Source organism: Mixophyes fleayi, chromosome 7 (genome assembly GCF_038048845.1).
Source record: "Mixophyes fleayi isolate aMixFle1 chromosome 7, aMixFle1.hap1, whole genome shotgun sequence".
Lineage (NCBI taxonomy): Eukaryota > Metazoa > Chordata > Amphibia > Anura > Limnodynastidae > Mixophyes > Mixophyes fleayi.
Genome location: NC_134408.1, coordinates 6,425,170 through 6,440,782, shown reverse-complemented (window position 1 = coordinate 6,440,782; position 15,613 = coordinate 6,425,170). Strand labels below are relative to the sequence as shown.

General features: G+C 40.5%; 1 protein-coding gene across 5 annotated transcripts in view; it reads left to right on the top strand.

The window, feature by feature from the left end:
• The window catches only part of LOC142097176 (RING finger protein 112-like), a 42,762-nt gene extending 28,955 nt beyond the window's left edge, over positions 1–13,807 (top strand). For all 5 annotated transcript variants that reach the window (XM_075178808.1, XM_075178809.1, XM_075178811.1 and 2 more), the window contains 5 exons: positions 2,371–2,494; positions 4,282–4,412; positions 9,124–9,177; positions 9,465–9,539; positions 11,320–13,807. In XM_075178808.1, coding sequence (XP_075034909.1) covers positions 2,371–2,494; positions 4,282–4,412; positions 9,124–9,177; positions 9,465–9,539; positions 11,320–11,916 — 981 coding nt within the window. In that variant the 3' untranslated portion in view covers positions 11,917–13,807. The remainder of the gene's footprint in view (positions 1–2,370; positions 2,495–4,281; positions 4,413–9,123; positions 9,178–9,464; positions 9,540–11,319) is intronic.
• The last annotated feature ends 1,806 nt before the right edge of the window (positions 13,808–15,613 follow it).

Here is a 15,613-nt window from a genome sequence, read left to right as displayed (position 1 = left end):
GCCCCTAGCTGAAGTAACGCCAATCTCGGCTGAACTATCAGGATCCAGTTAAAGCCTCTCTCGTAACGTGACACACCGCTGGATCGGTGAGTAACTTTCCCCTTCTTTCTTCACCCTCTTCATGGGCACAGCAACCAGGTCCATCTTTGCCTTCTTCAAGGGCACAGCATCCGCGGGGCACATATCTACAGGCTCATTCACAGGGCCGCCTCCATTTCTTTTTCATTTAAAACTGGCTGCTGAGTAGAGTCTTGCCCCGGGCCAAAATATGCAAGCCCTCCCCTGCATGCCCCCAGCTTTTCCCTCACATACACCTCTGCTCACCAGTTTTTCCCCCACAAGTCACTCGCTGCCATCTAGCTTTTCTCACACCCTTTATCCACCATCTTTTCCATCACATGTCAGCCATTTTCTCTCTTATATGCTCCATGCACTCCAGCTACTCTAACATGCCTATCTGCCCACCAGCTTTTCACTCATAAATTATTCCCTGCCACCAACGTTTCTCTCACATTCCCCCCTCCCACAAACATTTCCATAATGTGCTCTGCCCACCAGCTATTTCCTCACATGCCTCCCTACCGCCAACTTTTCCTTCACAAGGCACCCTGCCACCAGCTTTACCCTCACTTTCCAGACTACCCACCAGCTTGTCTCACATGACTTCCTGCCCATCAGATTTTTCCTCAGCTAATATCCCTTGCCCACCAGCATTTCTTACACATGCCCCCAGCTTTTTCCCTTACATACACCTCTGCTCATCATCTTTTACCTTACAAGTTACCCTTTATCTACCCATCACAAGCCACTTTGCCTTCCAGCTTCTCTCTCACAAGCTCCCTGCCCTCCAGCTTCTCTCTCACATGCTTATCTGTCCACCAGCTTTTCTCTCATAAATCACACACTGCCACCAGATTTTCTCTCACATTTCCCCTGCCCACAAATTATTCCCACACATTCCTGCCAGCTTCTCCTTCACATGCCTCCATGCTACCAGTCTTTCCCTCACATGCCCCCCTGCCACCTTTATTTCCTTTAAATGCCCAGCAACTTTTCCCACACATAGCCCCATGCCATCAGCTATTCCCTAACAGCCTGTGTCCTCGCTGGTTCTATGCACAGTGCCGGGCCCATAGTGATGGAGAGAGAGGACTGCAGGATGGACCTTGGCTTGGTGTCACAGAAGTGGACTGTAGTGGGCACTGCGGGGCTAGATGGGAGGTGCGATTGCACTGGCCCTGTAAGTAATTGAGAGAATGGAGGATTCCCCTGTGTAGTTATTCCAGGTGTGGCGGTGGAGCGTGGAAACAGGGCCAGCTTCCCCTGAGACGCAGGGTGCGCAGGAAACTAACAGTCAAGTTGAACAGTCTGGCTGCAAGTTGTAGATTCAGGCGCTAGTGGAGGCATGTTATTTTGGAGGGCTGTAAGCCACTAAGGCAACAAGGGAGCTAGGTGGGTGCAGGGGGGCACTCCCCATCAGCTACTGACACCATAGCATGCCTATCAAACAAACAATACAGAAGTGGAAATTGCTCAATCAATTTCAATTTATAGGTTCATAGCAGGTGCTTGAAAGGGTGGGGTTATTCTGAAAGGAACAAATACAGAGAAAATCCCCCAGCACACTGCTATATCCAGCAAATGAGCTGTCAAAAATGCAGACCTTTCTATCATAGCCAGCAACTTTTTCAGCAATGTGTGCTACAGTAGCTCTTCTGTGGGATTGGACCAGATGGGCTAGCCTTCGCACCCCACATGCATCAATGAGGCTTGGTCACCGGTCCATGACCCTGTCACCGGTTGAGCCACTTGTGGTAGGAACTAACCACTGCATAGTGGAAACATCCCACAAAACCTGACGTTTTGGAGCTGCTCTGATCAAGCCATCTAGCTATGACAATTTGGCCCTTGTCAAAGTTGCTCAGATCCATATACTAGCCCACTTTTTCTGCTTCCAACACATTAACTTCAAGAACTGACTGTTCACTTGCTGCCTAATATAGCCAACCCCTTGACAGGCAGCATTGTAACGAGATAATCAATGTTATTCACTTCACTTGTCAGTGCTTTTAATGTTTTGGCTGATTACCTACATATTTATATTTCAAGGTAATATGGTGACACAGTGAATAGCATCGGTACTTCACAATGCTGGGGACTTGGGTTCAGTTCCAACAAAGACATTGTCTGTATGGAGTTTGGCCAGTTCTGTCTTCCTCCCATACAGTCTTCCTGACTCATGTCCTATTGTAACAGGTCTACTTTAAATAAAAGGTTTTATAGTGATTATATAGCAACACAATAATTAGCTTTTTAAAATTTAAATATTGCTATTTAAGGCGTCTCTCCAATATGTTTTTACCCTTTCAGAAGCTGCGTAAAAGTTCAAATTACCACCAGGTGTTGCAGACTCTGGGTAGTTCATCAGTTAGTGAATTCTTCTTACCCCATCCGGGAACAAAATTCCTCGACTCAGAACAAGGGAGACTGGCAGGTAATACTATAACATTGGCTGATTACATCTATTGAGTCTCCTATTGCCGGGTCAACATCATAATGCATTGTAGTGGCACCCAACTTAACTGAGAAACACCATAGATTCTGGTATCTTCTGGTAAACTAGAATCTGGTTACCAGTCCTGTTTATACTCTTAAATTCCACATATAGTGATATACTTTAAATCTCTGTTTATATGGCTGAACATTTCACCCTGTGTGATGCATAAACAGTAACTGGAAAATCCTTGTTTGGATATATATACATACTATCTTCCCACATTAATATGTGATTACATTACCACTTCCTTGTGTCACTTCACTTTTTATGTTTACTTTGTTAACATTTTTATCATTTCTTTTTTTCAAAATAAGTTTTAGACCATTTAATAATAGTTTAGTCATGCTGTTATTGTCCATTTATCTACTTTGCACTTTTTTACATATTTCAATGTGTTATTGAAATATGTCATAAGGCAGGGGCAGCAGATTCATGGGACCGTAAAATGTACAGAATCTAGTTTTGTTTTTTCTACCTTCTTGGGAAGTCCATTATTGTATATCATCACTCGTCATTTATATAGCGCCACTAATTCCGAAGCGCTGTACAGAGAACTCAGTCACATCAGTCCCTGCCCCATTGGGGCTTACAGTCTAAATTTCCCAACACACACACAGACACACTAGGGTTAGTTTTGTTAGCAGCCAATTAACCTACTAGTATGATTTTAGAGTATGGGAGGAAATCGGAGCTCCCGGTGAAAACCCACGCAAGCACGGGTAGAGCATACAAACTCCACACAGATAAAGCCATGGTTGGGAATTGGACTCATGACCCCACTAGGTCACTGTGCTGCAACAATATTAATTTATTAATATTTATATAGCATTACTATACTCCATAATACTTTACAATTGAAAAAAAACACAGTATGACAAGTGAGGCTTTTAGGATGAACGCACTTAAAGGGCGACAGTGTTTGTAACAGGCTGAACACTTACCTGAAGGGGTTAACATCGGGTGGGGCCCAACCAATTGTATTTCCTGTGGGAGGGTCCTGGGATTGAATATAGCAGAATGTAGTTCCGGGTTTGTCTCACTCTGCAACACGAGATCCCATCCACCCACTCCTTAGTTTAAGTATTTTATGTGTTAACGTTTGCGTTAGGAAGGCACTGCGTTCAGCGACTGATTAGTGGGCGCAAAGGTAGTTGGCCGCAGCTCACTGTCCCCTTAGAGGCACCAGTAACTCCTTTTTTGGTCCTTCAGTGAGGAGGGTCCCTGTCTGGCTCGGTGAGTGAGGGCAGCGTTAGTTAAGAAGGGGCAGTCACTCTGACGCCAATTCAGCGCAAGAAATTTTGGGATCTGTTCCCCTTGGTTTGTGGATGTACGGCGGTTTGCGCCAGTCCCCATGTGATCTAGTTGTATCAGCTTGAGAGCTGTTTCGCAGTGTCCTTTCTCCGCCACCATAGGTTTAGTTTAATACAAAAAATGATACTAAAAGTCCTTCCATTTTTAGCAAATTATACATGATTTCGTTTGTTTATTTGTATACAAATGTTTAAGAATTTAAGATCGATGTGAAGTTTATGGGAACATACACAGTGAGCCCTTTAATAAAACAAGACTGGGTATTACCAGACAAGAAGGTGACCTTACACTCTATAGGACATATGTTTGTAGAACACATAGTAAATATTTAGGTAGTTTTATAAGAAGTGACAGTATCTGTGTCACGCTCCATCTTCTGTCTCCAACTAATCGCCATCTTTCTTTGTTCACAGATATGGACGATAATTTCAAGAGTCATCTTACCAGCTACATAACTGACCTTGTGGGTGGGATTTGGCAACATCGTAAAATTGACATCCATGGAAAAGAGATCACCTGTGCCCATCTGGGGGGAATACTGAAGGTCTGTCCATAATAGTGAGGAATGTTGAGTGGAATTATAATTAATTATAAGAGGGCATTCATGGGAATATTGTGTTTAAAAAGGTAAAGGTGGGGACATATATGAAGGAGAACAATTTGAAATGCTCACTGACTTTGACCTGTAAATCACAGTATCACAGGGTTACAAACCTCTAATTGTCCTCTCCCTGACCCTATGTATACCCCTATCTTGTGCCTGGAGTCTCGCCTCTGGCTTGTACTGCTGACCTTAGGTGTTTACTGAGGGGATTTTGAAGATTCAACATATGTTTTTTGTTTTTCCACAAATTGGCTACTGATTCAGGAGCTGGTTGGCAATTTTTAGCCTAAAGGGAAAAATTGCCCTGCAATCAGCAAGCCAATATGGAAAAAAAGTAGTGACAAAAATATGAAGGTGTGGTTTGGCTAATGTGGGTGTGGTTTATATAGCCAATGAAATATCTGAGAAATTGTTCTGTGAAAGATCTATAATCAAATATACACCTAACAGCCCCACCTGACTACTATTCAAATTAGAGCCTATTCTACTAACCTTTATACAATAGACAGCATTATAGTTACCTCTATACAATACACAGAGCATTCTATTGACCCATATACAATTCTCAGAGCATTCTATTAACCCATAGACAATACTCAGAGCATTCTACTGATCTTTATACAATACATAGAATATTTTAGTGACTGATCTAAAATACAGGAAGCATTCTAGTGATCAATATACAATATAGTGAGCATTCTAACGCCCTATAAACTAGAGATATGCGCTGACCCCCGTGTTTTGGTTTTGGGATATGGTTTTGGTTCTAAAACGTTACTGTGTTTTGGTTTTGTTACTGGTTTTGCTAACAAATCCTGCAAGGTTTTGGTTTTGGATCTGGATGTACATAGTAACTGGTTTCATTCACATAGGCAGCATTACAGCATAGATCTACCTTACTCATAGAATAAACAAACACTTATAAGTAAATCAAAGTATTTGAAAGCTCTGTTCTTGTCATGCGATGAGGCCATTTCTTGCTCCTACTTTTCTGTGTGTTTGATTTATGGGAAAATTAATGGATTTGCCAGACAAAATGGAAGAGCCTACGGGGCTGCAAAAGGTTTGCACCAGCCAATGGGATGAGTTTGGCAGATTAAGGGTTTTCCTTGCTGAGTGAGTATTAAAAGTATGAGTGTGGCTAAGTTTGTACCAACATGCAAAATTGAGATTTTATCTTGTGAAACAAGATTATGTTAAATGATATAGAGCTATGGAGATAACACAATTACAAGGGCATACCACCTTTTTCATTCTGTCCCAGTTCCAGTCCCACCACCAGAGTATTTCAGGTCAACTCCGGGCCATGTACCCGGAGGCACAGTCAACTCATTGTAACGGAAATTATGGGATACTTGCCCAACTCTAGATTGGCGCTGGCAGGCCTGTGGTGTGGAGTCTAACGAATCCCCTATTGTTCACCAAGAACCACCGCAATGGGCGGGATGGGCTTAGCTATGGAGGCTCGCAGGTCACGGTCCACAGGTCATCCTATAGAGGTAAGGCTGTGGGAGATATAAGAGCGAGGAGGAATGCGGCAGATATACGAAGTCAGGTAAGCCAGGGTATGGTACACAGGTATAACAGCAGATACTCGTGGTCAGGTAAGCCGGGGTCTGGTACACAGATATGATAGCAAGATGGATTCAGCAGAACACTTAGACAGGGAGCCGGGTTCTAGTACACGAGTCAGGAACGCAGTAGTTGTTCTGACGCTGCCCAGGCGTCAGATCGATGTTTAAATAGACAATGTGATTTGAATTCCCCGCCCCGCAGCGCGATCATGTGACCTGCCGATATCCGTAAGTGAGAGCCAGTACTGCTGTGATCGCGGTGTGGAACGAGGAGAAGTAAGTTTAACACTTGTGCTCTAAACACCATCGGCCTTCCGGAATCAGACCAAGGAGACCTGACCTTCAAGGTGTCCCAAACCAACCGTACTAGATCAGATACTACACTTGAGCTTAGCCAGAAGGACAAATTGAGATTGACATTTTAATCTCAAACTGGACATTAGTATGTAGATATAAATGGGGACTTGATGTAGATCCACATGGTAACTGGCAAATATATCCAAGTCCCCTTGTTTGATTCACAAGGGTAGCATTACGGCCCACATCTACCTTACCCGTAGCATAAACAACCACTTAAGTAAAACAAGGTGTTTGAAAAATCAGCTCTTGGCCTCCAATGAATGCTTTGCCCATCGAGAAGTGTATAGTACTAGTCTTTGAATTTTTTAGTATGGGTGCAGGCCACCTTTGCCTATTTACTTTTATAACAAGACATCGATCCAAAACTTGCGAGACGTGACATTTTCCCGAAATGATGTTCTGCAAAGTTTTCAGATCCGATTTTGGCGCAAGGAACCCAGTCATGACTCTGTTTCACTGGAAACCCCATATCACGGATCTGTCGGATTTCTCCGTATCCGAACCAACCATCTCTACTATAAACAACACAAGTTTATCGTTAAGTAAAAAATACCCAGATCATTTTAGTGATCGACTTACAATCTCGAGAACATTCTACTGACCTTTATACCCTACACAGATCATTGCAATTACCTCTATACAATACAGAGAGCATTTAGCATCATCTATACAAAATAGACATTTCTCTCATTGATTTACAATACACTGCACATTCTATTGACCAATTTACAATACCAAGAACATTCTAGTGTGATATGCTATTAATCAGCCTATATTGCAGTCCTCAAACTCATTAGGAAGGCATTTTAATTAAAAAACACCAATGGTTTAAGTGTAGTCTATACTCCTGCCAATAAAACTTGCCTGGTGGAAGACATACTTTCTACAGCACCTGATGCCAATTCTGTTTTGGAGTTGATGTTCAGCTTGCTCATTAGATGCATAATGCTGTCTCTTTTCAGTCTGCATAAATAGGATTATAATTTATATACAGTAATAGTAAAAGTATAAATGACAACAGTATTGTTCTCAATTAATATGGATGACATCAAAGAGAGGAAACAAATTAGGACGGAAAGCAGACCTCAGATATATGATGACTTTATAATGCATACCCCCTCCCATCCTTATCCTGGTAATAAAAATCAGACCCCAGATTATGGCATTACTATACATACTCCCCTATCAGGATACAGGGCTTATGTGTAGCTTTTTTGCCACTCAGGCTAGCTGGTTTACCCGAAGGCAGCCTTATGTCCTAACTGAGGATACAAGGTAACATTCTGGGTTAGAAATCACTTAGGCAGACAACTGACAAAACACAAGCATATTTTATTTTACATTAAAAATTGTTGTATTCAGGGCCGCCATCAAGGGAGTTTGGTCGGTACAGCTGTGAGTGGCCTGGTCAAAAAAAATAAGCCCATGCTCGGTATATCCCATATTATATATGGTGCCAGCTGCATGGGAATAAACCACTGGTCGGTATATCCAATATTATATATGGTACCAGCTGCGTGGCAATAAACCACTGGTCGATATATCCCATATTATATATGGTACCAGCTACGTGGCAATAAGCCTGTGCTCGGTATATCCTATATTATATATGATAATAAACCAGTGGTCGATATATCCAATATTATATATGGTGCTAGCTGCATGGGAATAAACCACTGGTCGGTATATCCAATATTAAATATGGTACCAGCTGCGTGGCAATAAGCCTGTGCTCGGTATATCCTATATTATACATGGTACCAGCTGCGTGGCAATAAACCACTGGTCGATATATCCAATATTATATATGGTACCAGCTGCATGGCAATAAGCCTGTGCTCGGTATATCCTATATTATATATGGTACCAGCTGCGTGGCAATAAATAAGTGGTCGGTATATCCAATATTATATATGGTACCAGCTGCATGGCAATAAGCCAGTGGTCGGTATATCCAATATTATATATGGTACCAGCTGCATGGCAATAAGCCCGCGCTCGGTATATCACATATTGCATATGGTACCAGCTACGTGGCAATATAAATGCCTATATATGTATACAAAACAAAAGACAGTTGTCAGAGCTTATCTTTTACACTGCATATCTGTTTGTGTATAGCAAAATGAAAATATGAGGTATTAGTTCATATTTTTATCAAAACATTTAAGCCTGCATCCCAGCATCAAGGGCACCTCAATATATGCAGATTGGACAAATTAGAGGGCCAAGCTTCTCTCTGCAGTGTATGGCCACAAAAAAAAAAATTGTACCTGCCTGTTGGAAAGATGTCCCCCGACCCAACCTGTCCATGTACTGATTGGCTCTGTCAGTGCAATGGAGCAGTTTAGTAGCTGCAACGGAAAAAAAGAGAGCGATTCCTACACTGTTAACTCAAGTCACCGACGCAATCCAAGTACTTCTGGTACAACATGGAGGTGTACAGAAAAGCAGGAAGTACAAAGGCAGGGGAATGTAACTTGCTAATGCAAACATGGTATGTCAGCATTTCCCAGTTTGCGGTCTCAGATATAGTTTTGCTCTGTGTATAATTTTCTAAGATCAACAACAGACAGTACTTGCCCAGGATGGAAAGACATTATAGTGGGTTTAGTTTGGAGAAACATTGTGTGGTCATAGTACCAGTAGGTCTAGTGAATAATGTACAGGGGTTTATTAGACTGAATTTTATAATCCTGTTTCTTATTGTTTTCCAGGAGTTTGTCAGTGTGTTGCAGAAACTAGAGTCCCGCTTTAATTCTCCTACAGAGGTAATAATGTGCTATAATACTGTACCTCATGTTCATGATGTGACCACTGGAGGCAATTTAATTGTAGTCTGGATACTGTATATTTGTAGCACTACAGAGGAAGCAGAGTGGTAGTGGCTTAACCAATGTGTGAATGTAGAAATGCAGAACAGATTGACCTACAGCACACATTATATTATACTACACATAATTTTGTGATAATTAAGCTCACATCACCTTATTCCACAAGTCTATTTATGTTTCTGATGTCATGCCGTGTTCTTTATATAATCCGATTGTCTCACCAGATGTTCAATTCTGTTGAAAATCACAAGAACATGAATATGATCATAAAGAAATTTCAGGATTTCATAAACTATCAGGTAAAATATCTGTGATTAATAAATACACTAATATACAAAGTCTATGGGCTATATTTACTAAGCTGCGGGTTTGAAAAAGTGGGGATGTTGCCTATGGCAACCAATCAGATTCTAGCTTTCATTTATTTAGTACCTTCAACAAAATGACAGCTAGAATCTGATTGGTTGCTATAGGCAACATCCCCACTTTTTCAAACCCGCAGCTTAGTAAATCTAGCCCTATGTATTACTGAGCTTGATAAACACAGTATGGTATCTGTCCCATCCCCTTACTGAAAGCAGATATGTTTAATGATGGTTAGATGAAATATCTTTTCTACAATGCTGTGGTGACTATTAGTATAAACTATTGGAAAATATTTCCTTATCTTTAGCAGTTTCTGATATCACAATTCATTACAAACCTTTCACTAAAGTATCCTTTTTAGAACACACATTATCCATGCCAGTGTGACAAAGATAATGTACTTCACAGTGCTTTATACTGTGCTTAGCAATACTTAGCGCTTCTCTACTTCATTCTTTTTTCTTACATCTTAGTTAGCTCTAGTTAGAGTATATAATGCCAGCAGTACATCAATTACAGCCGGTCCCCACACAGCAACCAATCACTGGCAGAATTACCTAAAAAACATAGTTGTCTGACATCTTTTATTCCTATAATTAAAAGTGCAGAATTGGACAAAAATATTGAGTAGCAACATAATTTAATAAAATGGTGCTAAAATACTAAAATTTTTGACTTTTCTCATATATTATAAGGCATAGTACATCCATAATGTGAAATACAGTGATATTCAATGTCATTGTGGACGTGTACCCTGTATAAAACCTCAGTGTACAGCCTTGTGCTCTCATGTGTTCACAGAAATCCTGTGACTTGTAATATCCTATTATTCCACAGGAGGACATATATCATCCCATATATCTAACTCTAGAATGGACCAAGTAGGGTCAGTGCAGAGAATCCAGCAATAAGGATGATGCTTATTACTTTGCTAATGCAGCTTTACCCATAACTACAGCCATGTATTCCTTTACTTTACGTTGGTGATCTGTTTCTTGCTATTATAAAGTAAGGAAATACCCCTTTATACATTAAGGGATTGATTCATTAAGAAAAGTAAAGCAAAAAAGAGAAACTTTGCACAGAACTATGTTGAATTGGAGGGGAAGGTAAATTTAAAACATGGAGACAGATTTAGAGTTGGATTAGAGCATGTCCTAGATCAACTTTATAGCTTTATTTTTACACTAAAGTAATACTAAGCATTTGTGTGCTACATGAAAAAGCAGTCAGTATTTTCCTGCAAAATAATAAACTAATTTCCACCCCTTGCATAATAGCATGGTTTGTCCAGGAGTAAAGTTACTCCATTTTTCCTTTCCTTTCCTTAATGACTCAAGGCCGTAAAAGTTTAATTCAGTCTCAGTCAGTAGACCCCAACAGAGACAACTATTTTAGGACTATTTTGTAATTTTCGTTTAAGTCAAATACATTTTCTAACCATTCCACCACATATGGGCAGCAGAGCAATAGTCAAAATGAATTAAAATATGCTTTTATAGTGTGGAAGACATCCAGGTTCAATGATGAACCTGAATGACCATGTGTGAGGCCATCATTTGGCCTAGAAGTACAGAACACCATTGAATGCACTTCAATCAAGTTGTTCAGACCAGTTACTGTACAACCAGATCAATGCAATATAGCTGTATACTTATGTACAAACATTACTTTTTCTAATTTGTACTTAACCCACTTCTTACTCTTCATTAGACCCCATTCAAAGCATCTATAATAAATGTCCTGAAGGTTACACCAACTAACTTCAAGTCCAAAGTAAAAGATGCCGTCTCTAACCATCTCAATATGTACAAGAGGAACCTGAAAGGTGATAATAATCATGAAAAGGAGAAGCTTATGAATGAGATGGAATCTTTTTTGATGCAAGAACAGGAGAAATTCTGTACCGAATACTCCAAGCTCTTCACAAAGTGTGCAGTAGCGATCGGTTGTGCAGTGGGTGGTGGAGTCCTGTGCTTGGCTGGAGGCGCTGTAGGAGGTGCTGTGGCTGGAACAGTACTTGCTTGCGAGGCAGCAGCACTATTGGGCAGCACAACTGCGGCAGTGGTCACTGGTACAGTTGGAGGCTCTGTCGCACTGGGGACCATTGGAAGTGGGGTGGGAGCTGGTGTTGGCCATGTTATAGCACATAAGGAAAATAAAAAAGCGCAAGAGTCCGAGAATGGAACCGTTGTTGGCCGTGTTATAGCACATAAGGAAAATAAAAAAGCTCAGGAGTCCGAGAGTGGAGATAATGACCATGGGTCATCTGAAGAGACACAACCACTGTTGAATGATAAAAAGAGATAGTGTCCTGAAAATGACAAAAAAAAACATTGATTGGATTTATGGCTAAACTCAAGATATTTTATATATATTTTTGACATAATTGGTTATGTTATGAATTTTGGAATATAAAAACACTTTAAAGACTGGACTCCTAACATGTGAATGAACAGATTTCATGACTCATAAAGTGCACGTTTAGGTCTAGAAGACGTATACAGCTTAGGTTATCACAATAACTAGTAGCTAAACATTCATAATTTAGAGAGACCTAGAAAAAATATTAGACAAAATGGGAAACTGAAATAATTTGACCGGTCCTTTGTGTCCATGGGCCAATCAGGATAACCTGGAAACTCTGAATGTGTAGTCAGCTGGCATCTCTCTGCTGGATATGGAAGAAAGTCATTTATGTATTCCAGGTGGAGCGCAGTAGGATAAAATACAAGGCTCTCCTTAGTTTTGGTGCAACATTTACCTCTATCCAGAGCATCCCCAGAAAGCTCCAACGCTACAATCATCTCTCCAACCACTTGTCTGAATGACGCAGGCAGCAGTGTTTTCATTGAAACAACATTTAATTAGGAAAATGCCCACATTAGAAGCAGCGATGCATGTTTGGACCGTTCAGGGGATTGCACCAAATTATGGTAACAAATATAATTAGAACTTTGTGTTTTATCTTAGTGAACTCCATCTGGAACTGAATTTGAAGTTTTGGGTGAAGTTATCCTTTCAAGCACAGACAGCTGCATTTCTATTCTTGTATGTGAGGTGCATTTAACATCTAGTATTTTTAAAATGCATTTGTGAATCATTATGCAGCCTGGCTGAGAGATTTCAGGTCCCAGTGTTGATATATTAGACTTCGGATCACATGTGTAGATGAAGCTGGTTAATCTTCTCCTCATTACATAAAGCGATTGAGTAGAAAGAATGACACCGATTTTGGAGTTCCCAGAATAGCTGGTTTCATAGTAAGATATCTGCTGTACTTCATCTACTGAGAAACGCTCTATTTATTCCATTCCACTCTACACTAAGCCCTTATTAATGGAAAATGGGATGTAATTATTGACTTATGTGCATGAGTTAAAACTATAATTCATCTCCTGTATCGACTATTGTAATTCCCTCCTTACTGGTCTTCCCAAAATCAGACTCAAGCCCCTACAATCTATTTTGCACGCAGAGGCTAGATTGATTTTCCTTTCAAATCGTTTTTCGTCTGCTGAGCCACTCTGTCAGTCTCTACATTGGTTGCTTGTTTTTCAACGAATCCAGTACAAAATCCTTCTACTAACATACAAGGACATCAACAAAATTGCACTGACGTACATCTCCTCACTTGTCTCAAAATATCTTACAACTCCACACCTCCGTTCTGCTCAATATCTGCGTCTCTCTTCCACTCTCATCACTTCCTCCCATTCTCGGTTACAGGATATTTTTTGGGCTGCACCCAATTTTTGGAATTCACTCACCACAAGACTTTCCTGTAGTCTACAAACTTTCAAGCGTTCTCTGAAAACCCACCTCTTCAGACAAGTTTATAATCCTAAACCACCCTCTTAAGCTCCCTAGGTTACCCTATTACCACCCTCTACACAGCGAACACAAGACAACAACCCTCTGACCAACATAGTTATATGACTGAGCACACAGCCCACTAAATACTTTGTAACCTTTGCATTGTAGCTGGACAAATATTCAATATGATGTAGCACTTACCCTTGTGTATCAAACCATTGTCCTATAGACTGTGATCTTGTGAGCAGGACCCTCTTACCTCTCTGTATGTATTACCCAGCATTGTTTTTATTACTGTTTGTTTCCAATTGTAAAGCGCTATGAAATCTGCTGGCGCTATATAAACATATGATGTTTATATAATTAATAAACATTTATGTATACACTTGTAGTCATGTCACTATTATATATTGGTAACACAGGTTACTATGTAAGAGACTTGTGCATCGTATGAGTAACTTGTACAGGGAGATTTTACATTGACAAATTACCTCTTCCCATGCAATCTTATTAACACACATAAGGAATAGATTGACTGGAGCTTAACCAAAGCAAGTTGAATGTATGAAGTTTCCTATACACATGCTCTTGGCACCACAATCTTGGCTCATTAGGAGCCCAACGTTACTAATGTATGCTGTTGGGGACCCTGCTACTTCCACTATCCAACCCTCAGTCAATGGCTTCCTGTTTACCTCCATTCCCCCCCCCCCACATCACTACTCTGTGTTAGGGGACCATGCTCCTTCCTCTATGTGACTCTGTCTGTGGCTTCCTGCTTGTTTACATTGCCCTGTACTGCCTTACAAATACATCTTAGTATATGAGGATGTTAGAACGAAAAGTTATAAAAGTACATAGGAATGTTTAAAGACACAATAGTATTTGATTTTAACATTTAAACATGTCAGAGTTGCCATGGTAACAACTAATGATCAGCAGAGCAAAAATAGGTAACCTGATAAACGTCAGGGACCCCGTAGTGTGTGGCACCTTGAAGTTTAGAGGACAGCATCACCTTTAATATCAGTTATAAGTTAAAACAATACATTTAATAAAGCAAAGAGACACGTGTCTGTAATAACATATCAGCAGGCACTTTATTTGGACCCCCAGGCTCAATGAATGGTATTGATAGGAGTCCTTGTAATCTATCCATGACTGAAAGCCATAGGCAGCCCTGGGCTGGACTGTCAGACAGAAGAGATGCAAAGAACCATTGCTTAGCAACAGAATAGTTGGATGAGCTGATCACAACAGAAGCAGCTGAGAATGGGAGTGGAAAGAGACAGTAGAGAGTGGTAGTTGAGCAAAGATGCAGAAAGGCTTTTGAGAAGAAAGGAAATTAAAGTGGTTAGCAGTCCGTGGAGAGATAAAGAGCCAACAGACAGGGGAGTGATTGAGGTAGCCCCTGAACAATGAGAATACTGAGGAATAGTTGACGGGACTGATGCCGATTGTCCTATAACTGACACCAGATATGTGAGTACACACTGCTGACAGAATTATATGTGCGCTGAGGCACCATTTTAAATGTAAACATTACTGAGATAAATATATGGCTTCAGGATATAAGTGGGTGCAGCATTGTGACAGAGCATACATTTTCCTGATAATTAAAGATACACACTTACCACCAATTACTGTTGGCAAATCACAGCACCCCTATTTATACAATGGGGCACTCAACACGTAACATTCAAATAACCCAGGTTACCAACTCTCAGAGTCTGAACACTATTATTTGTTATAGTCATACTATGTCTAGGCAGGTGTACAGTGTGGTATAAGTAAATGTTTGGATTGCATGCAACCATGGTTTAGTAAATGTAGGCATCTGTTAAATGCCTGTATTCTGAGCACCATTTTTATTATTTAACAACATATTCATTTGCATTGCAATAACTTCTCTTTGTGACCTTTCTAAATCCCTTTACCATTTTCTCTTATATAAGACTGTATTAATAAATATACCATAGGATTTTTTGTTACCCATAAATCTGTGTCGTCATGTATTCCCACTGATGGTGGGAATCCATGGTCCACATGCTAAATCAAAGACTGATGAAGGCACTGCCCAAGCAGAGAGGCTGAGAAGAGTAGATTGTATAGAAAAAATCTATTGTTTGTCACACCCCACAGATCCGATCTAAAGGGGGTGTTACATACTGTAAGATAAACAAGTGTTACT